A 27708-nucleotide genomic window follows, 5' to 3' on the forward strand; every position below is an offset into this window, starting at 1 on the left:
TTTGAAATATTCTAGAAACTAGCTTTTTAATTCAATGACACTTATGCACAGGTCAGTATTAGTGTTAGAGATGACAATGCATAACTTCATATTATGAATAGCAAAAGCTCTGAAAGATGTGGCCTAACAAGAAGTAGTGAAGACAAAGTCCACAAACAAGTCCTTGCCCCTGCACTGAAGAGCATGTTGTAGCTCTTACCAACCATGTCATCAACAATATGACAAACCCATTTGACTCTGATCACATCACATCAATGTATCTATTGGACCATATGTAATATCAGATGTACAAGAGTCTGTGCGGAAAATAGCAGATTGTTGGAGAGATCTGTGAGAGGTGCATTTTATTGTGATGGGACATGTAGGTTCGTCAGCCCAGATAAGAAATCTGGCATCAAAACCTTTGCTGACATCAGCAAGAAACCAAACTTAAGTCTGGCAAGGGAAGGATCATCACAGCAGCTATCAATCTAGAAATTGTTTTCCGCAGAGCCCTGTCCTTAGCAAGATGCAGAGATGATGTTTCAATGTCAACTCTTCTTCGTCACCCAATAGGACCTGTGTCTATGTCCCTCTTCCATGCTGATGGAACAACAAGAAGAACAGACGAAGCTGAATTAGAGCATCAGCTGGAAACTCAATCTAAAAAAAATCCATGCGCTAAGAGCATGCAACAAAGAAACCATAGTGAAGATCAGAGATGCCATGGTTATCACACCAATGATGGCTTAATTTACACGTTGGATGAATTGTCTGCTGTGTATTTGAGGCAGGTCCTAAAGGGATTTGACAAGGCTAATTCTGTCATCAAAGTCTATGACAGGTACAACAACAGTAAACTATGATAACTTCAGAAAGACAGGGCTGGACAGGATCTAAGGTCAGATGCAAGAAATACCAGCTGATCTGTGGATGCCTTGTGCCTCCATGGAAAGTTTCTTAAACATGGCATCCAACCTGCAGTCACTTGTAAAATTCCTCTGTGAATGTATGGTTCAAAATGCACCTGGGAGTGTGCATTTTGTAAATTACACCTATACAAATTTATTACTAGATTTTTCTTTTACCCTTTAGATTGTTGTGATGCTTTGAGGTCACAAACCAATCCAGTTTTATGTCTTGAAATAATGCATAGAGTTGTTAAACTAACAGAAACAAATGCAAATATTTCAGAGTGGCCATTTTAATGTGCAAAAAGAAAAGGAGAACTAGTGGCAACTTAGAGACTAACCAATTTATTTGAGCATAAGCTTTCATGAGCTACAGCTGCAGATGCATCCGATGAAGTGAGCTGTAGCTCACGAAAGCTCATGCTCAAATAAATTGGTTAGTCTCTAAGGTGCCACAAGTACTCCTTTTCCTTTTGCGAATACAGACTAACACGGCTGCTACTCTGAAACCTGACATTTTAATGTGTTGATTGTCATTGTGTGTCTCTGTTCCTATGGTAACAGCAGCACTTGAGAGCTCCACATCACACTTCATCTTAAAGTAGCCATAATAAGCTTTCAAATAAGGTTTGATGTCCGAGTGTTGAGAGAGAGTACACTGTTGACTAACTCAGTGCTGTCTGCCTGGCTCTTCCCTGAAGCACCTCCCATCAGCCACCCAAAGGCTCTGTGTTCACATGGAAGGGATTCTCAGTGGCATGGTAGGAATGGGTGGGGGGGGGTTTACATTGTAGACTCACTGCTCTCTACCTGAACTTCTTCCATCCATTTTCCCCTGCTCCTGTCCTCCCTTCCATGCCTCGGGACCAGCCCCCCCCCCCCCCCCAGGTATGCGGCATAAGACTGGTTGCCATCCCCTCCCCATACAAAAGCTTACAAGTGCAGCAAGAAATGGATGAGCAGCTGGAACCAATTATTCTGGGAATTTGGTATCTGAGCCGAACTCTAAGTGCATCTGGGTGGTTTGAATTATTTTGTTTGTATTGTTTTCATTGTGAGCAGAGCTCTTCCACTCCTGCTCTGTACCTCTCTCACGCGCTCGCTTTCTGCTATGCATTTTCTCTTCCTCCAGTCTGGGATAATTGCTGCTCTTTGTGATGTGCTTGTGATTTTAATTTTTTCTCATTGCTGCTGCTTTCCCCCTGCTCCCTGCTTTTGATTATTTGGTTATGTCATTCTCATTTGTCCTGACATTTCTATAAATGCATGCTTCATTATCTTTGTCCCCAGAGCTGCACTTTAATCCCTCTTGTCTAATGTCTCTGCCTCAAAGCCTGATAATCTGTTTATTTTTCCTAATAGCTTTCCTTTTGGGCTGTGATACAGACAGCAGAAAATGTCCTTGCCGCCATAAATTGGCCCAGTTGATGGCATTCCTTGTGGTAGAGTGCCCCCTTGTGGAGATAACTGGAAACATCATGCATCTGACAAAGTGGGTATTCACCCACGCAAGCTCATGCTCCAATACGTCTGTTAGTCTATAAGGTGCCACAGGACTCTTTGCCGCTTTTACAGATCCAGACTAACACTGCTACCCCTCTGATACTGGACACATCATGTCCCCTTTTTTTTCCAGCCATAAAGAAAGTTGTTAAAATAGGATGTTGGACGTGTATTAGTTCCCGTGCATGGAGGGTGAGGCTTTACAAGAGGACTGTATTTAAAGGTTAGTGGGGAACCAGTTATCAGAGTCAACATTTTAAGGTTTAGAACTCAAAGGGCTTCAATCTAACCCTTATCTTTGCACAAACAACTTTGCACACACACTTTGTCTGCCCGCACAGTGGCTAGATTCTAACACCGGCTCATGGGCAGTGGGCTGTATCTGTATATGTTCTGTCTGGGGAAAATGGGATCTGTGCCAGTGAATTCTAGTTAGTACTCAAAAAAATGTATGCAGCGCATTTGGCCCCAACTGTGGAAACAAGGTTTATCCTTTGCAATGGTTTATTAAAACCCCTAACATTGACATTTTCTAGGTACTTGGTCCAGACTGTGTCTACAATAGAATGCTAAAGCATAGATAGATTCCTGCACCATCAAACTGCCTGAGAATTTGAGTTATGGTGTGACCTATGACTTCAGTACAGGGACCCACCACGAACTGGTTCTTTATTTTGAGACATTTATCCCATGGAAACTAGAATGTGAGCTATATAGTTCTGAACTAGTCTTCAAGAGAAAGGACAATATAGAAGGACTGTGTTAAGGGTAATATAAATTGCCTGGGATCCTGAAACCATCTTTACATTGTTCCTTCCAATTCCAAGGCACTGTGGATAAGGTTTCAGAGTAACAGCCGTGTTAGTCTGTATTTGCAAAAAGAAAAGGAGTACTTGTGGCGCCTTAGAGACTAACCAATTTATTTGAGCATAAGCTTTCGTGAACTACATCCGATGAAGTGAGCTGTAGCTCACGAAAGCTTATGCTCAAATAAATTGGTTAGTCTCTAAGGTGCCACAAGTACTCCTTTTCTTTTTGTGGATAAGGTGAAGTTAGAAAATTACAGAACGTGTTGTGTTGTGTTTTTTTTAATGTTGTGCTTAATTATGACTTTCTTCATGTAAGAAAATAATATTATGTCTGTAGTACATTTTTATACAGTGTGTCACAGATTCTATTAGCATAATAAATAGATTGAACTGATGGACTCTCAATGCTCATTTCTGGTCCTTAGGAAAAAACATCTAGTAGCTAATCAGTTTGGTTACATTCCTTGTTTGTTCTAGCCCTGGTTTACACTAGGAGTTGCGGTCGAATTTAGCAGCGTTAAATCGATTTAACCCTGCACCCGTCCACATGACGAAGCCCTTTTTTTTGACTTAAAGGGCTCTTAAAATCGATTTCCTTACTTCACCCCCAACAAGGGGATTAGCGCTGAAATCGGCCTTGCCGGGTTGAATTTGGGGTACTGTGGATGCAATTAGATGGTATTGGCCTCCGGGAGCTATCCCAGAGTGCTCCATTGTGACCGCTCTAGACAGCACTCTCAACTCAGATGCACTGGCCAGGTAGACAGGAAAAGGCCCGTGAACTTTTGAATTTCAATTTCCTGTTTGGCCAGCGTGGCAAGCTGCAGGTGAATGCAGAGCGCATCAGCAGGGGTGACCATGATGGAGTCCCAGCATCGCAAAAGAGCTCCAGCCTGGACTGAATGGGAGGTATGGGATTTGATTGCCGTATGGGGAGAGGAATCCATGCTATCAGAACTACATTCCAGTTTTCGAAATGCCAAAACATTTGTCAAAATCTCCCAGGGCATGAAGGACAGAGGCCATAACAGGGACCCACAGCAGTGCCGTGTGAAACTTAAGGAGCTGAGGCAAGCCTAATAGAAAACCAGAGAGGCAAACGGCCACTCCGGGTCAGAGCCCAAAACATGCTGCTTCTATGATGAGCTGCATGCCATTTTAGGGGGTTCAGCCACCACTACCCCAGCCATGTTGTTTGACTCCTTCAATGGAGATGGAGGCAACAAGGAAGCAGGTTATGGGGACAAGGAAGATGATGATAAGGTAGATAGCTCACAGCAAGCAAGTGGAGAAACCGGTTTTCCCGACAGCCAGGAACAGTTTCTCACCCTGGACCTGGAGCCAGTATCCCCCGAACCCACCCAAGGCTGCCTCCCGGACTCGCCAGGCGGAGAAGGGACCTCTGGTGAGTGTACCTTTTAAAATAGTATACATGGTTTAAAAGCAAGTGTGTTTAATGATTAATTTGCCCTGGCATTTGCGGCTCTCCTGGATGTACTCCCAAAGCCTTTGCAAAAGGTTTCTGGGGAGGGCAGCCTTATTGCGTCTACCATGGTAGGACACTTTACCACTCCAGGCCAGTAGCGTGAACTCGGGAATCATTGTAGAACAAAGCATTGCAGTGTATTTTTGCTGGCATTCAAACAACGTCCATTCTTTATCTCTCTGTGTTATCCTCAGGAGAGTGATATCATTCATGGTCACCTGGTTGAAATAGGGTGCTTTTCTTAAGGGGACATTCAGAGGTGCCCGTTCCTGCTGATCTGGACTGTTTGACTGTGGCTGAACAGAAATGTTCCCCACTCTTAGCCACAGAGAGGGGGGAGGGGCTAGCCACGTGGTGGGGGGAGGCGAAATGCGACCTTGTAACGAAAGCACATGTGCTATGTATGAAATATTAACAGCAAGGTTTACCCTGAAAGAGTGTACCCATTGTTCTATAAAATGTGTCTTTTTAAATACCACTGTCCCTTTTTTTTCTCCACCAGCTGCATGTGTTTCAAGGATCACAGGATCTTCTCCTTCCCAGAGGCTAGTGAAGATTAGAAGGCGAAAAAAACGCACTCGCGATGAAATGTTCTCTGAGCTCATTCTGTACTCCCACACTGACAGAACACAGACGAATGCGTGGAGGCAGACAATGTCAGAGTGCAGGAAAGCACAAAATGACCTGGAGGAGAGGTGGCATGCTGAAGAGAATAAGTGGTGGGCTGAAGAGAGTAAGTGGAGGGCTGAAGAGAGGGCTGAAGCTGAAAGGTGGCGACAGTGTGATGAGAGGAGGCAGGATTCAATGCTGAGGCTGCTGGAGGATCAAATATGGTTGAGCTGCAGGAAAGGCGCTGGAGCACAGACCGCCACTACAGCCCCTGAGTAACCAACCTCCCTCCTCCCCAAATTCCATAGCCTCCTCACCCAGACACCCACGAGCGCGGTTCAGGGGCCTCCGGCCACCCAGCCACTCCACCCCAGAGGATTGCCCAAGCAACAGAAGGCTGGCATTCAAAGTTTTAAACTTTTGAAGTGCTGTGTGGCCTTGTCCTTCCCTCCTCCACCACCCCTCCTGGTGCTTCTCTCCTCCACCATCCCTCCCGGGCTATCTTGGCAGTTATCCACCTATTTGTGTGATGAATTAATAAAGAATGCATGAATGTGAAGCAACAATGACTTTATTGCCTCTGCAAGTGCTGATCGAAGGGAGGAGGGGAGGGTGGTTAGCTTACAGGGAAGTAGAGTGAACCAAGGGATGGGGGTTTCAAACAGAACTTTCACACAGTAGCCTGGCCAGTCATGAAACTGGTTTTCAAAGCTTCTCTGATGCACACCGCACCCTCCTGTGCTCTTCTAACTGCCCTGGTGTCTGGCTGCGCGTAACCAGAGGCCAGGCAATTTGCCTCAACCTCCCACCCCACCATAAATGTCTCCCCCTTACTCTCACGGATATTGTGGAGAGCACAGCAAGCAGTAATAACAGTGGGAATATTGGTTTTGCTGAGGTCTAACCAAGTCAGTAAACTGCGCCAGCGTGCTTTTAAATGTCCAAATGCACATTCTACCACCATTCTGCACTTGCCCAGCCTGTAGTTGAACAGCTCTTGACTACTGTCCAGGGTGCCTGTGTATCGCTTCATGAGCCATGGCATTAAGGGGTAGGCTGGGGCCCCAAAGACAACAATAGGCATTTCAACATCCCCAACGGTTATTTTCTGGTCTGGGAATAAAGTCCCTTCCTGCAGCTTTTGAAACAGACCAGAGCTCCTGAATATGCAAGTGTCATGTACCTTTCCTGGCCATCCCACGTTGATGTTGGTGAAACGTCCCTTGTGATCCACCAGAGCTTGCAGCACTATCGAAAAGTACCCCTTGCGGTTTATGTACTTGCCAGCTTGGTGCTCCAGTGCCAAGATAGGGATATGGGTTCCGTCTATGGCCCCACCACAGTTAGGGAATCCCGTTGCCGCAAAGCCATCCACTATGACCTGTACATTTCCCAGGGTCACTACCCTTGATATCAGCAGATCTTTGATTGTGTTGGCTACTTGCATCACAGCAGGCCCCACAGTAGATTTGCCCACTCCAAATTGATTCCCAACTGACCGGTAGCTGTCAGGCATTGCAAGTTTCCACAGGACTATTGCCACTCGCTTCTCAACTGTGAGGGCTGCTCTCATCTTGGTATTCATGCACTTCAGGGCAGGGGAAAGCAAGTCACAAAGTTCCATGAAAGTGCCATTACGCATGCAACACTATGTGGTCCCACCAGTCTGTGCTTGTTTCCTGGGCCGAGAATCGGCGTTCCACCAGATGAACCTGCCCCATTAGCACCATGCTGCCCACATTGCCAGGGCCCGTGCTTTGAGAGAAGTCTGTGTCCATGTCCTCATCACTCTCGTCACCGTGCTGATGTCGCCTACTTGCCCAGTTTCATTTTACCAGGTTCTGGTCTTCCATATACTGCTGGATAATGTGTGTGGTGTTTAATGTACTCCTAATTGCCAAAGTGATCTGAACAGGCTCCATGCTTGCCGTGGTATGGTGTCTGCACAGAAAAAAGGCGCAGAATGATTGTCTGCCGTTGCTCTGACGGAGGGAGGGACGACTGACGACATGGCTTACAGGGTTTGCTTACAGGGAATTAAAATCAACAAAGGGGGTGGCTTTACATCAAGGAGAAACAAAAATAACTGTCACACAGAATGGCCCCCTCAAGGATTGAACTCAAAACCCTGGGTTTAGCAGGCCAATGCTCAACCCACTAAGCTATCCCTCCCTCTAGTATTTCAGGCAGGACTGAATCTCCATTAAAGTTTTCAAGGTGCCCCTGACAGACCTCACCAAAACAACTGTCGGCTGTTGATTTCACGGAGGGAGGGAGTGGGGAGCAAATGAATACAAAACAAATCTAGTCTATTTCTTGTTTTGATCCACTCCATCTATCTTTTACATCTTTGGCTGGCAGCAGACGGTGCAGTAGGACTGCAAGCCATCCACATCTCCTGGCTGCTCGGCGGAAGTTGGTGCAATAGGACTGCTTGCAGGACTAAAGAGAATGACCTGGTCGAGTCACTCCTAATTTAGCCCCTGTGCCCATGTCTGCCCAGGCGCTCCTGACCAACCTTACTGAGGAGACCAGGAGCACTTCAGACACAATGATAATGGTTTTCAGGCCTATTGCACCAGCTGCTACCACAAAGCAATGGGTGGTTGTTGCTGCTGCTGTGTAGCAATGCAGTACCATGTCTGCCAGCACCCAGGAGACATACGGTGACAGTGAGCTGAGCAGGCTCCATACTTGCTGTGGTATGGCTACTGCACAGGTAACTCAGGAAAAAAGGCGCAAAACGATTGTCTGCCATTGCTTTCACGGAGGGAGGGAGGGCGGACCTGACAACATGTACCCAGAACCACCCGCGACACTGTTTTTTGCCCCATCAGGCATTGGGCTCTCAACCCAGAATTCCAATGGGTGGTGGAGACTGTGGGAACTGTGGGATAGCTACCCACAGTGCAACACTCCGGAAGTCAACGCTAGCCTCGGTACTGTGGAAGCACTCCGCCGAGTTAATGCACTTAGAGCATTTTGTGTGGGGACACACACAATCGACTATATAAAAACAACGTCTAAAAAAACCGACGTCTATAAATGTGACCTTATTTTGTAGTGGAGACATACTCCTAGACAACTTTTGTAACAATTTGCATCTCTACAACACCTTCTACATGAGAATCTCAAAGCAATTTACAAATGTTTTTCAGTGAAGTCTCATAGCAGATATTATGGTATTTACCTTCCTGTTATACAGACAGCGAAACTGAGGAACAGTAAGGTTAAGTGACTTGACTGAAGGTCTCACAGCAATTCAGTGATAGAGCCAGCTCTTCTATTTCAAGCCTTGTCGTTACAGTTTTATCATGAGAGAACACATCATCAAAGAGTTGTACTGAGGCAGACCCTGGTCAGTTTGTGGTCAGTGTATACAAGGACAAGCCCTGTTCATTGTCATTTCAGTTAGTCAGGGTGACACCCGGAGGTCAGTGAAAGGTATGTCGTAAGTGCAAAGTATCAGCATTTGGGAGTTTGCTGGAAAGAGTACGAGACTGAAATATGCGTGCATCTGCAATGCTATAATTCATGCCCACAGTTAAAGTGTCACTATCATAACGTGCATGGACAATTTCTTTGTGGTTTATGTTAATTGTAGGTTTAAACAGTAAATTATGTTGTCATACTAAGAGGAATTGACCCCTGGCCTAATGCTATTGTCACTGGGTGAACTTGGCTTTGGCTTTTTGAGCGTGAGGCCGTGCAGTCTGCCATAGCAATCGTACAGCCTAGCAAATGATAAACTACAGCAGAAAAGCCATAGACTAGAAAAGGGTAGTGCTGTGAGATGACCATTCTCTCCTGTAACTGCTTGACACGGGCCCAGATTTCAATGGGAGGGTGGTGGGGTGGACTAGATCCCGAGGCCCCACTACTGGAGTTGTGTCCCTGCCTTACCCCGCCCCAGAAAAGAGCAGAGGAGAAATCCTCCAGGCAGCCTAGAGTGGCTGCAGAGGAAGCAGTCAATCAGAGGGGGCTGCTGGAGCAACTAATCAGGTGCCATGTGCAGGTGCAGCCTGCCTGGATCTGGAAAAGGAGGAACTGGGATGCCTGGCTGGGTGGAAGAGCAGCAGGACTACAAACAGCTCAGTGTGGGCAGGGCTGCTGAAGACTGGGGGAGCTAAGATGGCGCTCCTGGCTGGCTGAAGGTGTTGAGCACAGACCGAGCCCAGCATCTAGCCAGTCCAAGTAAGGGTACCGTGATGGGCTCCTGCTGTTCATTAAAATGCAGGGACCTCAGCAAATGACTGTTTCATGGCAACATCAGGTTGTGGGGCTCGCTCTTCTTTGGGAAACTGAAGCCTTTCATGCAGAAACATGAGCATAGGTTGTTAGCGGGCTGGTTCAGACAATCTGCAGCTGCAGGGCTCGCAAGTGGTTTCAGGAAACTCAGATGGGCAGGTACATGAGTAGCAGCCAGGGATAAGTGGGTTTATTTATTAAAAGATGGGGGGGGGCGGGAAGTCTCAATCACTGAGTTATACAAAAGCTACCAGGAATGGTGCTGCCATGGCATGGGCGGTACAGGAACGGTGGCACAGATCTGCCCTGATACAGCTGGTCTCCTGCTGACGCCAAGGCTTCTCAAGAGTGTAGTTCCCAGACCTGTGGTTTGTTCAGCAAGGAGCAAGCCCCATGGTCCCTCTGCAACTAGTACCAGAGTTGTATCACAGCTGGCACTTGGGTGCATGCCGGGCTCCCTGGAAGAGCAGCACTGAGCTAGACCACCCAGGAAATTAACGACTGCCAAATGCTAATTAATGCTTTAGGTAGTGGTAGCGCTCACTGTGAATTACGTGCTGCCAAATACAGAGGCAGAGCCAGTCCCTGCCCTGAAGCGCATATAGAATCAACCATAGCAAAAAGAAAAGGAGGACTTGTGGCACCTTAGAGACTAACAAGCTCACGCTCAAATAAATGGGTTAGTCTCTAAGGTGCCACAAGTCCTCCTTTTCTTTTTGCGAACACAGACTAACACGGCTGCTGCTCTGAAACCCACCATAGCAGGGCGGCCCCAATTTGCTCTTTTAGGTCCATGCATCAAACTAGCCACTAGAGGGGGCTCAGACATGCCACTGAATAGCTCAGCCGTGCAATGAGAAAGGGCTACAAAGGTACCGGGGATAGTGGCAAGGCGCCAGTATGGATTACGCCGGTGACTTTGTATAAGGGACAGTACAGAAAAGGGCTGATAGGAAGACAGAACTAAAGGAACCACAGAAGAAAGTCCTGAGCTAAGGGGAAGAGATGAACGAGGGAGCCGAGCTGACCAATGGGGGGGGTGGGGTGGAGAAGGTGAAGAGCATACATCTGTTTGGAAACAGCCCCTGCTCCAAGTCCCAGCCACAAGTGAGGGTTTGTCTCAGAAGAACCTGCTCGGGCACTGGAAAGTGCAGCCCTTTAAATGAGGTGCATCTGAACTGTGGGCCCGGGGTACAGGACAGCATGCTAGGTAAGCAGCGCCTTAGCCAGACACTCGCTTAGGCGTCTTCCCTGCCCGGACACCTGCACCGCACAGGCTTTACAAGCTAGCCAGAGCACTATGCCCTTTGGACGTGATGCCGCTCCTGCACTTGGAGCAGGATTGGGGGGAAGGAGGCCCCTTTAAGCCACCTTTGTGCTCCCGCTGTTCTGGAGCCATACAAAGGCCAACCCCAGCCCCTAAAATAAGATAAGAGTGGCCCCTGCAAGTAGCCATATTGTGCTTGGCCAACGCCTCTACCCCATCCAGCACGCCAGAGGCTGGGAGCAGGGCCACTGCAGAGCTTTTCTACACCAGTTTGCGGTGGGGCCATATCTGCTGAATTCGAAGTGCATTTAAACTTCCAGAATGGCATAAAGGGGCATTCATGTAATTGAGAATTATGGTGCTTGTCTCATTAAAAAAAATGTTTCCTGTATGTAAAGTGTGCTACATTTAAAACTGTAACAGTAAGAAGGTGTCAATTATCCTATGCAGCAAACGGCTCTAGTACTCCCTGTCCTTGGCTTACAGAACATGGCCTGTAAATGGTGGCCAGTCAAGGAAAATGGCTCTGACACTTTACAGCATTTTAAAAATAGCTTTCTGACACCTTGCCTATTAGTATCACCTGACAGACGTAGGTAACAGAAACTGAACTTGAGGGCAGCTTGTAGAGTTTTCCTGATGCAAGATGATGATGTTAGGAACCCACCCACTGAAGAATTCCTGTCATACCACAAGGAAGTCTAAAGCGTGAGGCCTAACTTCAAACTTGTGCGAGGTCTCACTGCTGTGTGTTTAGCTACACATGAGCCCTGAAGCTGGCCCTAAACTGCTACTGGTAAATGGAAGGTGATGTCAACTTGGAAATCTTAACCAATTTTTTGGTAACCCTAACAAGGTCCACAGTCAAGTGGTAGGCATTTTGCTAAATGTGATCTTTTTAAACAAAGCCAGGTTTGAGGCCTGAGAGGGTGCCTTTTACCCCTTCCCTCCCTCCCCAATTTAAAATGTAATATACTTTTTTCCTATGTTAAAAATAACTAAAAAATGCTTTTATGATTTTCCCATATATAAATACACACAAATTGGCTTTGAGCTGAGCATAAGCATGACCTATTACAACACAAAAGGTAAACTGGGGAATAACTCAAGTGTTTGAAAACAGGGGCTCAGAAAGGAGTACCTATCTCAACCTTAACTACAGTGTGACCCACCCTGATGCAGGACTTCTGTACATGTTAGCTGCAACTTCTATGAATCAGAGAGGCTTTTAACACATTTCATTTGCCTCTCCCCCTGTTTACCAGCATACAAGTGGACCCTAGTGATGTTACTTGAGAATAATTTATTAAGACAGGAGACTCTCAGGAGAGTCACCATCTGTGTTCACTTCAACCTAAACAGGAATTCAAAGATTAAGGGCTTGGAAAGCTCTTCAGGGGAAGGATGTAATGATTACTTCCACTTACTTTTAGAAAGTGTTTAACAATTAAACCACAAAACAGTTGGTTAGAAATGATCTTTATTCTCCGTACCTCCCATACAGTTTTCAGATGATGATTCAGAAACAGGATGAGATGCAGTCTATGCCCATGTCCATTTATACTTTAATAATAAATTGTACCCAGATATTGACTACAATATTAGATGTGTTTTCCTTGTAAAAGGTACCATTTATTTCTGTTAGTGCATGAACAACAGGAAATCAGAATTTGGGACTAAGTCAAGGCAAGATCCTCATTTGAAGGGGCACTGTAAACTTGAAATCTAGTTAGTTTCTCCAAATGAGTTAAAAGTTGTTTCTCACCTGGCTCTCTGCCTATTTTGGAGGACTCCCTAGGATGCTGTGTGAGAGATTCCCACAAAGTGGGAAACTTCCCAAGGCCAATGCTTAAGTGCTCTGCCTAAAGCTGGGATTCTGCAATGAGCTCCCTGCTGGAGTCACAAAGGTTCTGCGTGGGCACGGGTTTCAGACCATGAGGCGCTCATGGCAGGACTAAAGCAGTGCCAATACACAAAGCAAAATGGCAAGAGGTTTCTCTATTTTCTTTCAACAATGGGGGCTCTGGTGTGGGTGATTTTGTTTAGCAGCAGCAGCTACACAATTTTCAGGGAAGTTTGACAGTGCCCCTTTAAATTGTGTTCCCAGCTCTCCAGAACCGACAGCTTGAAACGACAAACCCTTCACTGACAATCCGCAAATTTTAAATTGGAAAAATCAAAGCTCATCAGTTGCTTTTGGGCGCACTGGTCTCCCTGAGACAAGCTTTACGGAAAACAAACCATGTACCCTACTCAGTTACAATGCAGTGAAGAGGTTTTAAATTAGTATTAAAAGGATAGAAATCTACTCCTACCCTGCTGGTAATCATAAATCATCTTCAACTAACCAAGCATTCATCCACCTTGGAGGAAAAAGCAGTATCTTATACCACTGCAAATCAGCGCAGCTCCACTGACCTTACACCAACTGGCATTCTGATTCCTTGTGCCTCGGCATATGTACTGTCCCTCCCCCATGTAGACTTTATATGTATAGAGATACACAACAGCATGGAAACAGCTTTGTTTGCTAACATAATGCCCATATTTAATCTTTTCAAACCTGTACAATCAGTAACATTTCAATAAATTCATACAGTACGTTATATTAATCGTTCCGCAAAGTCCCATCTACAGTACTCATAAATGTCTTGCATGAAGACTATTATCTCAGCATTTAACAAGTGTATAACCAGTGACACAGTAAAAGAGTGAGCTCACAATACATGGCTAAAGTAACTTCTTTCTGAAGTTCAGTTATGGAGTTCATGAAATATGAGCCATTTTGAATAGCTTTTTCTTTTTCATTAAACCTTTTGGCATGAATCTGGGGGTTTTTCAGCTGATGTAAGTTCGATTTGCATTACATGTAGGAAGATTTCATTCAAATGAAATTGCACACATCAGAATATTTATCTATTGCATATATATTGAATCTAACTAAAATTTTAATAAGCAATCCTTACACAGTCCTGGTTATACATTCCTAAAGGCTTAATAATAAAAGTTTTAAAAGAAAGAAAGAGAGAGAGAGAGAGATGGTGATGAGGCCTCTATAAGAAGCCAAAAATCAGGGGTCAGTTTGACCGTCACTTTTGAAACAGGGTATATAAAAGAGCCACCTTGACTCCTTGTAGAAACAAATGATGCAATTGTGTCCTTTCATAAATGTGCATTTTAGAATACACATCAGTGAAGCTTTAAAACTAATAACATTGGTTGAATGCAGTGTTTACAGAAATGAGGGGGAAACGCCCTAGAAATGTAATCTCCTGAAAACATTTTAAAAAGGGGGGCTGTTTTCCAGTGGTTGAAGTAGTTTGAAGCAGGAGGAGAGCTCTCACCCCACCAGCTGAGGAGGAGGGGGAGCTATTGGGAAAGCCTGTGCCCCTCTGCTTTTTGGCAAAGCAAGGATATAGCTGCACTCTTTCCAGATCCCCTTCAGTTTGACTCCCTTGCCATTCACTTTTGGGCAGAACTCATCCCTTTCAACTGAGATTTCTGCTTAAAAACTGATGGCCCATGTTCATGCTACAGCGCAGCCCAAACCTCCTCTCATCCCCACCACTACCATTAGCGGCAAAAGTGCCATTGACTTGCATGGTGCAGGATCGGATCTCCAGGGCTTGATCCAAATCCTACTGAAGTCATTGGGAAGATTCATACTGACTTCAACTGGCTTTGTAGAAGTCCATAGCGTTTTGAACCTGCAAGGTTAATGGGAGTTCTGCCATCAGAAAGTTTGAGGGACTGTGCCCTTACACATCACATTAACCCTTTAGCAACAACCCTCTATCAGTTGACAACAGTTAGTGTTACACAATTTTAAGACCTTAGAGGGTCAAACTTTAACACCAGCAAACTAAACATGAAGGTAAAAAGAGCATTTTCAGCTCACACAGTATATGACAGTAACATGACTATTTATAACATTACTGCTTTGGCTTTTTAAATCACGAGTCTGTGGTGTCACTTCCTGCTATAACAGAAGAAATTCAACTCCATGAGGCACATTCCCCCTCCTCCCTTTCAGGGTGGAAAGCAGCAGAATACAAAACAGACCCTCAAGTCTGGGAATTTTTCTGTCTGGAATAAACAGAGCCCCAAACCCCCAAAACTCTGTTTTGTTAAGCGAGTCATGATATCCAACAATCGAGTGCACTTGTTTTCCGTACACAAAAAATGTTCTTTAAAAAGCATACAGCTCCAATATTTATATACATATTAAGGTTGGCGGTAAAACAACAGGAAAAGACCAAGGTGTCTCTCTCAGCTCTGTATTCAAATCTTATTGAGCAGTCAACTAGCAAATTGGTGTAGTGTAAGAAAGAAATGGACACAGAAATATACATGCAAAAAAAACAAAAAAAAAACCCCAAAAGAAAAAAACAAACAAACCTGCAATCTGGATATTAGATGGATACACTTTTCCTGAAAATTTTCCTTGATTCTTTAGGAGGAATTGATGGATTCTGTTGCTCATCAGCTATGCTAGTGTCCAACAGCTTTTTAACCACTATCAGCACAAGGTAAGAACCTTAGCTGCAACAAATAATCAATCTAACTAGTACCCTGAACAATTCTCTTTCAGTTAATAGTTCTCGTTATAAAGTTGGACCTGACTGCAATTTTGGTGTCACAGTATTTCTTTTATTAACAAATATAGCATATCAATGCAAATTTGCTGTTTTCTAAAAATTATAAATGGTCAGATAATTAGTTCAGCAATACACAAAGTGCATCTATTTTGGTTCTTTCCATAGAGAACCTGCTTTTGCAAGTTTAACTCCTTCACAGTTTAAAATATTGTGAAGAAATTATGTCTATATTTTTATGTAGAACAATTTATATACATACACAATATATATATATATATATATATATATATATATATATATACACACACACACACAATTCTGTACTTTATATAGGTCATTAGTTAATTTGTAAGAGCTTTCCAGACAAGCAAGACTACATGCGTTAGATATGGGAAAGCCCAACTGTCATTTCTCTCATTTCCCACACAGCTACTATGCTTTTGATTTTCACCAGAGGAAGCTGACAGGTCTTTCTGTTGAGTGAAAAACTTTACAGTCAACATACTGATGATTCTGGATATTTTGATGAACTCTGAATGTCACGTTGCTAACCACTGGACGTACTCACTCTGAAATGTTATTGCAAGGTTACGGCGTATCAACCAATCACTAAGAGTCAATGAGGTTTTCTCCTCCAACAAGCGGTACAAACATATAAATAAGTATTTTAGCACAAAATATACAGCTTAACATGAGGCAAGTTCATGTATAAATAAGAGCTAAAGGCCTATGGGTGAACTTTAAAGGCCAAGAGTTCCTCAGAGTGCATGTTGTTTAAAGAACGCAAGTCAGGTAATTTCAAAAGAAGTTTTGTAAAAATAGAGGCTTCGTTTGGATGGTTTTTCATAATTAAGGTCCTTAGTGCACGAATTAGTGTCTCCTGCAGCGCCTCCACAGAGTTAACATTTTCTATTCCAGATCGATCTAAAGGGAAAGGGAGGAGAAAAAAAAAACGAGTGGGAGAAAAGGCAGGCAAACATAGCTTGCAGATAAAAAGCAGTTATGAGTCAGTTGTCCACATCAACCAATATAGGAAAAAATGTGAGCCAAGACTTTCAAACCTGGGTGGCTCAAGCGAGTCTCCACATCCTTATTTAGGCCCAGATTCAGCAAAGCTCAGACATAGGCAGGCAGTCCCATCTCTATTCAGCAAAGCAAAGCACATATGTACTTTACTGAAGAGAGATGGATTTAAGCACATGCTTGAAGGAAAGTATGGGCTAAAGTGCTTTGCTGAATCAGGGCCTTAGCTGCATAATGAAAGTAGCCTAACAGTTTGGAGGTGCTGCACAGCCAGCACCTTCCACTGACTTCAACAGGAACCGCAAGTGCTCAGCACTGCAGAAAATCAGGTCTAAGAAAGAATTTAAGAGCCTAGCTCTAAAGTCCTGTTTTTGACCACCATCTTGGGGAAGCTGTTTGGCTCAGCAGCCACTGATGAATGGAAGCAGAGCCAGTTCAACACTTTACAGGACTGGGCCCTATCTCAAGTTACAGTTAGTTAGCCAGCACTGAGAACAGAACACATCCCGGGAGACTGCTGCACTAGAACATGTTTACTATCTAAAGCTCTCAACATCCTTCCCTTTTTCAAGAAAAAATATTCCACTCAGATTCTGCCTGTCTCAAGCACAGAACGTGGGTGCACAGTTTGTGAGAGCGTCTAAGGAGCCTTTTCCCCACACTCACATGGCTCAGGCAGAAATGCAGCCCTTGTACACTTGGGAGCACAGGGACTGATCCCCTCCCTACGCTCCTGGGGCACGTGGAATCCCAAAGGCGGATGGGAACGGAGACATGGCCACTGCTCCAGCTTTTCTTACGTATTGGCTAGCAAAATGGGGGACAAGGAGAGAAGAAGCTGCATTCCCAAACAACTGTAGAAGCTGGCCAGCAGCCTCCACCTGCTGGTGCTGTTTCGGTTTTTTAAACACTTAATGTATCACAGCAGCAACATTGGAGAGAATGGGATTACTCACCAGTGGGACTATTCAAGTGAATAACTGCTCACCCATGTGACCCTTAGAAAATTAATTGCTAGGTCCAATGGTGTACTCAAAAATCAATAACCTGGGAACTGTTTAAGGGCCAGTCCTGCATTCCTTACACCCTGGAAACTCCCAGTGATACTAGGAACCACATTGGGAGTTTGGGATGTGGCAGGAATGCAACTTGGGGCCCAAATCTCAACTCCGATATTTTAGCATTTTATGGCAGCAGAAAACACAATTTGATGGTCTTTAAAGTATTTTATCAAGTTCCAGATAGACTAAAAGTGACAATTTTAGGAAAACTGGGTCAGTTCCAGCAAAGAATTGAGTGTCATGAATTCCCCCTGATTTCAATAGTTAAGGTTGGTCATCATTTTAAAGACTTGATGGGCTCTTCAACTGCATAAGGTATGGTTCATGATGCAGACAACCCTATTGCTAATAGAGGTTCCGATCCAATTGCAGGATAGAGACTTTACCAAAAAAATTGAAACTACTAAGCTATGTACCAGGCTTTGAAGATATCTCTGAGGTAAAAAGGACCTGGTTCTCCAATTACCCACACTGGTGTAAGTCAGGATTAACTTCCCAGAAGTCAAGTTACACCTGTGTAAAACTGGCATAAGCGAGGGGAAAATCGGGCCCACAGTTCCCACTCTCGACCTATTACTTGTCTGGCTGCTGACACTTTTTGGAAAGGATATTTTACTACAGCAGTGAGACAGCAGTAGAGAAAGCCAGATATTTTTCTTTTCTTTTAAACAGACGTTTGGGTTCCATAGTAATAGCAGAAAAGTCCTAAATATCTGCAAATCAGAACTGTTTTTCACATATGCAATTTCCCCCTGTCCAGAGCTACAGAAGTTTAAACTACAGGCCGCCAGGAATTTAGAAGAGGCCCATTAAATCCTTCAAGCCAACTTAATTAGGCTTAATATATATATTTTACAGAGGCCTTCACTCTAATGACAACTGTATTCAAAGTTTGGCAAAGGTATAGATTAACTTTCTTTCCTTACCAGCAGAGACCAGGACAACTGCTGTAAACAAACTCATTTCCTCATCATTAAGTTGCAGGCCACTTAGTTTCTCGCTAAATTCAAACATGGAGTTGAGTAGATCGCCAGCTCCCATTGAATGCAGATCATCCATACTGTACTTCTTTCCACTAAGGAAGGTGACAGTACGTTCCTTTGCATCAAATAAAGATGCAAACCGTACCATTAAAACCTGGCAAAAGAGAGAAAAGAAAATATAGGCAGATTTGTATAGATCTATGAGAAAATAAACTAAACTATGTAATAGTTCATTCCTATCACTTATCTTGATTAGAAATAGACAATACCCCACTTAGCTCTAAAGAATGATGCAAGCTACGTCCCTGAAATCTGGGAGAATAAGGAAAATTAGCTGCTGTTTGGAGGTAGAGGGGGAGAAGGGATAGCAGAACTAAAACTTAAGCCTCAGACATCCTGAGCCATAAAGAAAACACTGTTCACAAATGCATCAGTATGAGGACTTGTTTATAGTTACGGAGCAAACAAAAAATTCATGTTATTAGAAGAAATGTTTTCTTCGCCCTGTGTGTGTGGGTAGCAAGTAACAGTACCAAGCTAAAAGAAAAGGAGGACTTGTGGCACCTCAAAGACTAAGAAATTTATTTGAGCATAAGCTTTTGTGAGCTACAGCTCACTTCATCGGATGGATCCTCTTCTCGGGTAAACTGGAATAGCTCCATTGATTTCAATGGTGCTATGGTGACTTATAACAGCTGAGGATCTAGCCCACGGTGTGTTGTCTGTAGAAGTACCATGCCACTGCTGGGTTTTTACAGGCAATGTTAGTGAGCCCCGGTGGAAAAGAACAGAATGTGTGTCCTTGGAAAGGCTAACACAACAGAGCTTGAAATTACACCTTGTCTGTAGCTACCAATTGGGGATATATTTTTTGATATAGGTACCTCTTTCTGAGCATTTACAACTGTCAAACTTTGCCTCCTTGTTCTCAGCTGCACTGTGAATTTTTTCCATGTGGAATGGCTAGTAAGGTTCCATTTGCTCAATGTTTAACCACCCCCGACATGTTCCATTGTTTAAATACAATGTGCAGAACTGCTACTTTCTGACTTGGATAAACTAAAACAAACTTCATTTTAAAATGTCTAACTTCTTGCTTTCTGTTATGGCCTTGATTTTTTTTCCCCTCTGAAAATCAAAATAGGCTGCTGGTGTGCAGAGACTGCCTGTCACCCTGACCAGTACTGTCTTACTGTTTACTTGCACTCCCCCATCTGTCTGTATCTACCTGTCCTCTCTTGTCTGACTGTCAGAGTGTAAGTTCTTTGGGCAGGGACTGTTGGTAGCACCAGGGCACCTGTATAATGCAAGGTTAGGTGCTTAGGAAAGGGATCCTTGAAGGCCAGTAAGTTGTGGGGGGAGCCACCTGGTGTGAAATGCTGAATGGGAGGGAGATTAGGACCAGATCCACAAAGGCATTTGAGTGCCTAACTCCTACTGATCTGGGCCTTAGGCAACTGACTGACAGGCTAGAACTAGGCATGTCCTTCGGCTCATGATTCTCAGCTGGACCCTCTCCTGGAGTTAAGCACCTAAGCCAGGTCAGCCCATACCCCAGCAGCCCAAACCCAAGACCTTTCTCATAAAAAACGAGACACACACGCACACAGCTGATCGCCCAGTTGTTAGAGCTCTTATCTGTGCTACGGGAGGCCTGATTTCAAGACTCTGCTTTGTCTGATTTGGAGCAGGGCATGAACCAACATGACCCACATCCCAGGTGCTTGCCCTAACCACCAGGCTCCTGGCTTTTCTGGGGGCTTGGTCACTCTCTCCTCTTGAAGTTATTTCATTTATCAGCTATTCATTGGAGCAGGGATCTGAACCTGGGTCTCCCACTTCCCAGGGGGGTGCCCTACTCACACAACTTAATCCCATCCCGGTTGTCTCTTATGATAAGCAACGGATCTTAAGCATGCTCTGAGAATGCGTCTAGGAGTGGGCCTCGCTGGGGACATGGGGAAGGAGGAGCAGTCTAGAGGCTTCTGTTTAAGCAAGGGTTTGGTGCAGCTTCTTAGCTGTGGGACAGCATCAGGACCTAGATGGCTCTGTGCGTGCCTGCAGGTGGAAACTCTATGTGATTAGGCAACAGCTGAGCACTGACTTTGACAAGTTATAACTGGCACCTAAATGGTGGACTCAGGTGCCTACAGAGGCAGTAAGGCATCTAAATACTCTTATGGATCTGGCCCATGAGCACTATAATATTATGGGTTCACTTTCAACAGAGAAATATATGCTGTGGTGAATTTTAGCACCATGCAGAAGCCTATGCACCAATGAAGCCTGCAAACTACAGTTTAAATAGGACATAAACAGTGGACAGGTCTGGGGCTGGCCTTCTGCAGGGGGGAATTTCACCGCAAGGTGCTGAACACCCCTGCCGCCACCATTTTCTCTGGAAACTGAAAATGCTCAGAACTTCACAGGATCGAGCTCCAGAAGCGTGGAGTCACTGGCCTAAAATAATGACTCTTCTAGGTGAGCAGGATATTAATTCTGGTCTTCAAACCATATGGCCCACTCCTCAGCTGCTGTAAACTGAAGCGCTTGAGGCTATGCTTGTTGACACCAGAGAAGGAGCTAGAGCTAAAATCCAGAGTGTAAAATAAAATCTAGACTCCAGATAGGAATTTTAGATAGTATGTCAAACTGGTGTTTTCAAAAGGGCCTCAACCATTTGTGCTTGTGCGTGACTGTGTCTTGGAAGGCATCTCATTTGTACTCATGTACAAGTACTCACGCACAAAACTACACACAAGTGACTGTACATGTACAAAGAGAGGCTGTACTTAGAAAATTTGGCTCCCCAGTGTTTCAATCTATATTAACCACAGCTCCAGTGCCAGAGGGAAGGTTTAAATTTGCTAATGTGGTGGTTCTGTTTTAAGTTATCCCCCTACTTGATGAAGGTCTCCGCTCTGTGGAACCTGAGCAGAGCCTAAAACGTGTAGAATTTTTCAGACAGGAATCCGTCTTTTTGTGTAATTCGAGCAAGAGTTTTAATGGTTACTGCAGGCAAAGATGTGCTGGGGAGAGGTGATAGTGTAGGCTAAGTACAAATATGGTAATGAAAACATAAGGCAGGGCACTGGAAGGGGGAGCAGTCAGAAGCAAAGAGAAAGTAGCATAGAGGAGGCCAGGACCTGGGTCTGAGTTTCACAGTGTAACAGGTACCTCTCACTCCAACAACTGACCATTCTAGAGCTGTATAATTTAATGCATTATCAGTGAAGAAAGCAAGGGACCCAACAACTTTCCGGAGAAAATAATTTCTTCAGTGCAAGTAAACACACAGTCCTATATCCCTGCTTAAAAATACGTGTTACAGAAACTAGACCTGTCTGAACGAGACCTTGAATTCTGTGGGGTCAGGTTTCCTCCAGTCATGCAAGCTTTAACTCCACTAATAATAGTGTGCATCACACACACACAGGAGGACAGGCCCCTAAATAAAGGTCATCAAGTGAGGGACACTGACTAGCTGTAACACCACATCAGGAGCCCTTGCATTATTAACCAGCTGATACCAATTTACGTACAGTACGTAATGACCATACGTAAGCATGTCTTGTCATAAAGAGCTGGCGGTGCTCAGGCCCACTACTAATGACCCAACTATCAGCCACACTGCAGACACTATGTAGTATCTACAGCAGGGGTGGGCAAACCTTTTGGCCCGAGGGCCACATCTAGGTATGGAAATTGTATGGCGGGCCATGAACGCTCACGAAATTGGTGGCTGGGGTGCGGAATGGGGCGAGGGCTCTGGCTGGGGATGTGGGCTCTAGGGTGGGGCCAGAAATGAGGCATTCAAGATGCTCCAGACTGCAGCAGGGGGTTGGGATGCAGCGGGGGAGGTGAGAGCTCTGGCTGGAGGTGTGGGCTCTGGGGTGGGAGTGCAGGAGGATGCTCCAGGCTGGAACTGAGGGGCTCAGTGGGTGGGAGGGGGATCAGGGCTGGGGCAGGAGGGGGTCAGGGGTGCAGACTCCGGGTGGTGCTTATCTCAAGCAGCTCCCAGAAGCAGCAGAATGTCCCCTCTCTGGCTCTGTGAGCTGCCCTGTCTGCAGTCACCGCCCCGTCCACAGGCACCGCCCAGTCCACAAACACTGCCCCGCAGCTCCCATTGGCCGCGATTCCTGGCCAATGGGAGCTGCGGAGGCAACACTTGGAGCAGCAGGCAGTGTGCGGAGCCCCCTGGCTGCCGCTATTTGTAGGAGCTGGGGCGGGGGGGGGGGGGGGGCATGCTGCTGCTTCTGGGAGCCGCGTGGAGTGGGACAAGCCCCTGATCCTGCTCCCCGGCTGGAGCAGGGCAAGCCCTGGACCCTGCTCCCCAGCAGGAGCTCGAGGGCCGAGATAAAATGTCTGGAGGACCGGATGCAGCCCCCGGGCCGTAGTTTGCCCACCTCTGATCTACAGTGTGGGTACTGTATTGCTGAGTAAAGTTCCAGCTACTGACACCAGAGGATACCGGAGGCTCCAGTGACTGCAGTACCCCCAGTTACCACTGGAGGGACTCCTGCACAGATGGAATCACTCCAACCCCATCAGGTCTTTCTGCAGGAGAGACTTCAGGCAGCAGAGGGAATAGGTGCAGAACAGGGAACTGAGCCTCTGTGGGGCGAATAATTCAGATTAGACCCACAGAAGCAAGGTTGCTGCCTGCAGGTAGCTATTTAAAAGAAATAAATGATGAGTTCTGGGGTGAGGGAGGAGGTGGAGTAGGGTTCTCAGCTGTCTAAGTCTGGGAAAAGGGTTTCTGGTTGAAAAGTTTTGCTGAGCTGACACAAAACCATGAACCCTGCTGGGGCTTAAATTAAGTTAACAGGCTCCAGATGCAAACAAGATCCTCAGCTGGTGTTACCTGTTATAGCTTTATTGACCTTAATGGTTATATGCCATTATACCCATTGAGGATCTGGTTCCATCTCTCTAACGGAGCAATTGCATATCCTGGGGGAAGTTTGATTCTAGATCGAGACACATGCATCTCTATTAATAAGGCGTAAGATTGCTGCACAGTCAGCCCAACATCTAAAGCATGAAGGATGTTGGCAAGGCATTTACTGTGATTCTCACCTCAAATGTCCCAGCCTTTAGAAGATTGACCTGGTCATGCTGGGAAAGATTTCGGAACCCTGGAATGCGTTTTGCGAACTCCACCACTTCTTTCACTGCAGGGGTGAAGCTCATCGAAAATTCTTCCCAGACTTCATGGCCAGACTTACTTGGGTCCACAAAGGGAGTCTTGCTCATTGGACAAACCTAGAATTTCCACACACACACACACAAAAAAAACCCTCTTCAAATTATATTCCACATTTTAACCAGTCTTTGAAAGAAGCAGACTTGTTGAGGAAATCATCATGCTAATGATACAACAGATAAAATAGGAATATTCATTAGTTAAGTAACAAGGATATTTCATGCAGCTCCATTAAATATCAGTTTAAAATTTTCCTAACTTTGACTGCTCCAACAACGTAATTAGGGAAAGCTGCTACCATGCAGGGAATCGAAACTGAACACCCCATTTCTGATCTCACTCTCTTTGTCTTCTATAGTTATCCCTGAATCTGCCCTCACTTACTCCACTGTAAACGAGGATCCAAGAATCTAAACTGCTCTTTTACTGCTGGAATGGGCGGGGAAGAGAATGCTGGTGGGAAAGCATGTTCAGACCCTGGCTGTCATCCCGTTGTCATCTCAGGGACAGCTGTGACAAAGACAAACCCCAGTGTCAAGCAAGCTCTGCTCAGAGTTTAGGAGAGTAATCATGATACACCAGGCTTGTCTGAAATCTAGGCAGACTAACAAGACTGAGAATGATAAGTAACGCTGTAGGGCCTACAGCTACAACTGGAGGTCTGAGCCCCACTGGACTAGGCACTGGCCACATACAATAAAGAAGTAGCTTACAAATAAGGGGATTCTCAGGAAGCTGAGAAAAGCTTGAAGGATTGTCAAAAACTAGGAGGTGGAAAAATGTAGCCAATTTGCACTTGAGGGTTTGCAATTATGGAGCATCACAGAACAAGAACTGAAGTATTTCCTATGTTCCCCCTCCCAGTCTGTTCCATCTAGAAAGGGAGAGAGAGTCTACTTTAAGGAAAAGAGGCAGCTACTGCAAGGTAAAGAGGGGTGGGGGGGATTTAAAAATGGGGCAAAGGGAGGGAAATATGCAGCATTGTTGCTTGACTTAAATCAGTTAGGGTGATCAAAGAGGCTGCGATAAGGAAATGCTTTCTGGTATGATGCTGCTACTGGACACTCCTAGATGAATGGGGATAAAGAAAGGGAGGACCCATACTTGTAAATCCTTTCACTGGCTCAGAGTTTAACTTGTTGTAGGGGTAGAAGGATAGGTTTGTTGTGGACAGCCTAGAACCCTCCAAATCCAAATGTTTTAAGTAGTTTCCATAAAAACACCTGCTCTCAAATAAATAAATCAATAAATCTAGCCCTAATAACTATAAAATTAAATTAAAAAATGACCTGCCTGACAAGGTGAGCAAGTACTAAAAGACCCTGGTAAAAACAGACTTAAATCAACTAGATTGTCTCTAAAGATGAAATCCTGACCCCACTGAAGTCCTCACTGACTTCCAGGAGGCCAAAGTTGCACCTCAGAACTTGTGCTTGGATACTTTTTAAAAATATATTTCAAGTTAGTGCATCTAACTTTGTAAATTATTTTAAAGGTTTTATCCCCAAGAGGAAAAGGGTGGAAAAGGACTTAATGATTCATAGGACTCACTTTTCCAAGAAACCTACTGTAACCCGATTTTCAACTATATCTTTTATGTACTTTAGTTGAAAATAGACTATCTGGCAGCTAAAAGTCTTGTTAGAAGAACCTTATCAATTGCTTGATTTCAAATCCCATACACAGTGTAAGCCGTTGATCTCTATCTAGTAGTTCTTTGCCCCTAAACTCTGTTTGGTGCTATCTGGGTCTCCACTATGGACCAAATTCATCTGTGTGCAACTTCACTGATTCTGGAGCTACATTTGGCCCCAGCTGTATTGACAGATCATTAAAAAACATGGCAAAAAAGTCTCCCTGAACCAGCAACAACAGACTTTACTGTACCAGGTGCATTCTCCCTCCAGTGTTGCATGAGTATATATGTATGTTCTCATTTGCCGAAAACCCATCTTCTGGGATCTTTTCACACATTCTTTGAGTATAACCATTGGTAAAGTTCATACTGTGGCCATTTGTGAAACAAATGGTGCGCCCATTTGGATAATGCATTACATGTCTCCCTTTGTATTGTCCAGCAAGAAGTTGCTCACTTTCGGTATAATGGGTGTCACTAAGCCCACTGCTACAATAGTCGCTATTCAAACTATATTGCTCAGGGTTCTTTGGAATTCTTTCCCCGCTCTGGGGCTGCCTCGCCTCAGCTGGGTTTTCTGATTGCTCCTGGTTGTACATGAAGGTGTCCTTGTGGGCTCTGGTCACCAAACCAATCACTTCTTCCTTCGCAATGTCAGAGGGAGGAGGAGGAGATGGACTTCTGATGTCTTCCAGCTCTTGTTGGGGTTTGGATGTAAGCTCTTCTTGAGACGATGGCAGCGCTTGCTCCTGAAGTTCTGTTAATGTTTCATTTGGCAAGTGACCATTGAACTGGCTGTTCATCATGGTCTTCATGGCACTTTGCATTTCAATCAGCATCCTCTGTTTTTCACGTTTAGGAATGCGGCCAAATCGAACAGCTAAGGAAGGGGGAAAAAAAGGGTTTAGTTACCTATGTGCACACCAAATTCAGTCATGAAAACCACGACACACAGAACGGATAATCTTGCCTTTTTACGCTCAGACACTAATCCTGATCTCATTGGCATGGCTGTATATCAGCAGTAACTCCACTGATGTCAGTAAAGTTAACCCAGTGTAAAGCGGGTGTCACATTAGAATCGGGTCCAAGATCATCTTGTTACGCACCACTGTTTATATGTAAAATGAAGGCAGCAAAAAATATAACAAAAGTATCTGTATGTCCCTTTTCTTGGTTATTCTAAACCAGGCCTGGTCTATACACACAGTTGCACCCAAATGTGTGCTTTAAAACTGATGTAGTTAAATCAGTGCAACTTTGTCTGTGGACACTCTGAAATTGCTTTAAACCTGGTTTATATCGCGTTAGCTTACATTTGTAGGGCTAGTTCACCCGACATAGCCAGTTTTAAACCGACATACGTGTGCTTGCCCAGGAGTTTGGCATTTAATTAAACTGGTTTACTTAAATCAATCGGGTACCAGCCTGTGTATAGACAGCCCCATATGGGTTGTAGTCAATGATTCTCAGAATGACAGCACAATTCTTTTAAATAAAGTTCTAAGTTAATTTCCCCTGCCCAATGAGTGTTAAATTTGTTCCTGTTCAGTATGAATCTGAGGGAAATAAAAAGTGAAATGGGGGCGGGGGGGAGAGTTCTCAGCTCAATCAAATTTTGTGCTTTGGAAGCCAAACAATCTACATTTTCAGCACCTCACTAAAAACCATGGCAAAAGGCAGACTTTCAGTGAGGCATACGGTGATTTAGCAGTGCAGTTTCAGTTACCATTAAAGTACTGCAGCTCTGTGCTTTCTCCTTGCACCGAAAACTTACTCCTGAAACTCTACTCTCCGTAATAGCCTTACGTTAAGTGACAATAAAAAGATAGTGTGCTACGGGCCTGACCTAGCTCCTATTAAAGTCTTTCCATTGACTTCAGTGAGAGCTAGATTGGGCAACATTTCCTTTTGTTTAAAAATTAAAACCTAGGAAATGTATGCAATACACTGGCCAGGATGGTTCAGATTCTTAGCTCAGTTACACCAGTGTAACTCCACAATAACCCCACTGCCACCAAGAATGTTATTTTGGATTTACACCAGTGTAACTGAGATCAAAACCTAGCTTAATACCCACAGAGGAGCTTAAAATATTGTTTAACTCAGTAAAATAAACTAAGACTGTTACATCAAGTCCGTCCATCTAGCAGCTGTAGTGCATCCTATTGTATTCATCCCAACTCCAGATGCTCAGAGAAGGGAGGGCTTTCTTAGCTACTTTATATATGGCGCTCAGTATAGCCACACAGTGAGAAGACTAGCTAATCCACATGTAAGAGACAACAGTAGTGTCAGAGTACAACAGGATTCAGCTGTCCGTTTCTGCCTCCTTACGATCTTTGACACATTCTCTTTTGAGATGGGTGGCGAATGCAGCACAATTCAC

General features: G+C 44.7%; 1 protein-coding gene across 5 annotated transcripts in view; it reads right to left on the bottom strand.

Moving 5' to 3' along the window:
• Window positions 1-15716: 15716 nt before the first annotated feature.
• Window positions 15717-27708, bottom strand: part of NR1D2 (nuclear receptor subfamily 1 group D member 2) — a gene marked incomplete at its 5' end in the record, with an annotated part of 28941 nt that continues 16949 nt past the window's right edge. For all 5 annotated transcript variants that reach the window (XM_084620776.1, XM_084620777.1, XM_084620780.1 and 2 more), the window contains 4 exons: window positions 15717-16334; window positions 18421-18631; window positions 23557-23742; window positions 25571-26199. In XM_084620776.1, coding sequence (XP_084476902.1) covers window positions 16138-16334; window positions 18421-18631; window positions 23557-23742; window positions 25571-26199 — 1223 coding nt within the window. In that variant the 3' untranslated portion in view covers window positions 15717-16137. The remainder of the gene's footprint in view (window positions 16335-18420; window positions 18632-23556; window positions 23743-25570; window positions 26200-27708) is intronic.

The sequence above is a fragment of the Lepidochelys olivacea genome (assembly GCF_965140295.1).
Source record: "Lepidochelys olivacea isolate rLepOli2 genome assembly, chromosome: 2".
In the NCBI taxonomy this organism is placed as follows: domain Eukaryota; kingdom Metazoa; phylum Chordata; order Testudines; family Cheloniidae; genus Lepidochelys; species Lepidochelys olivacea.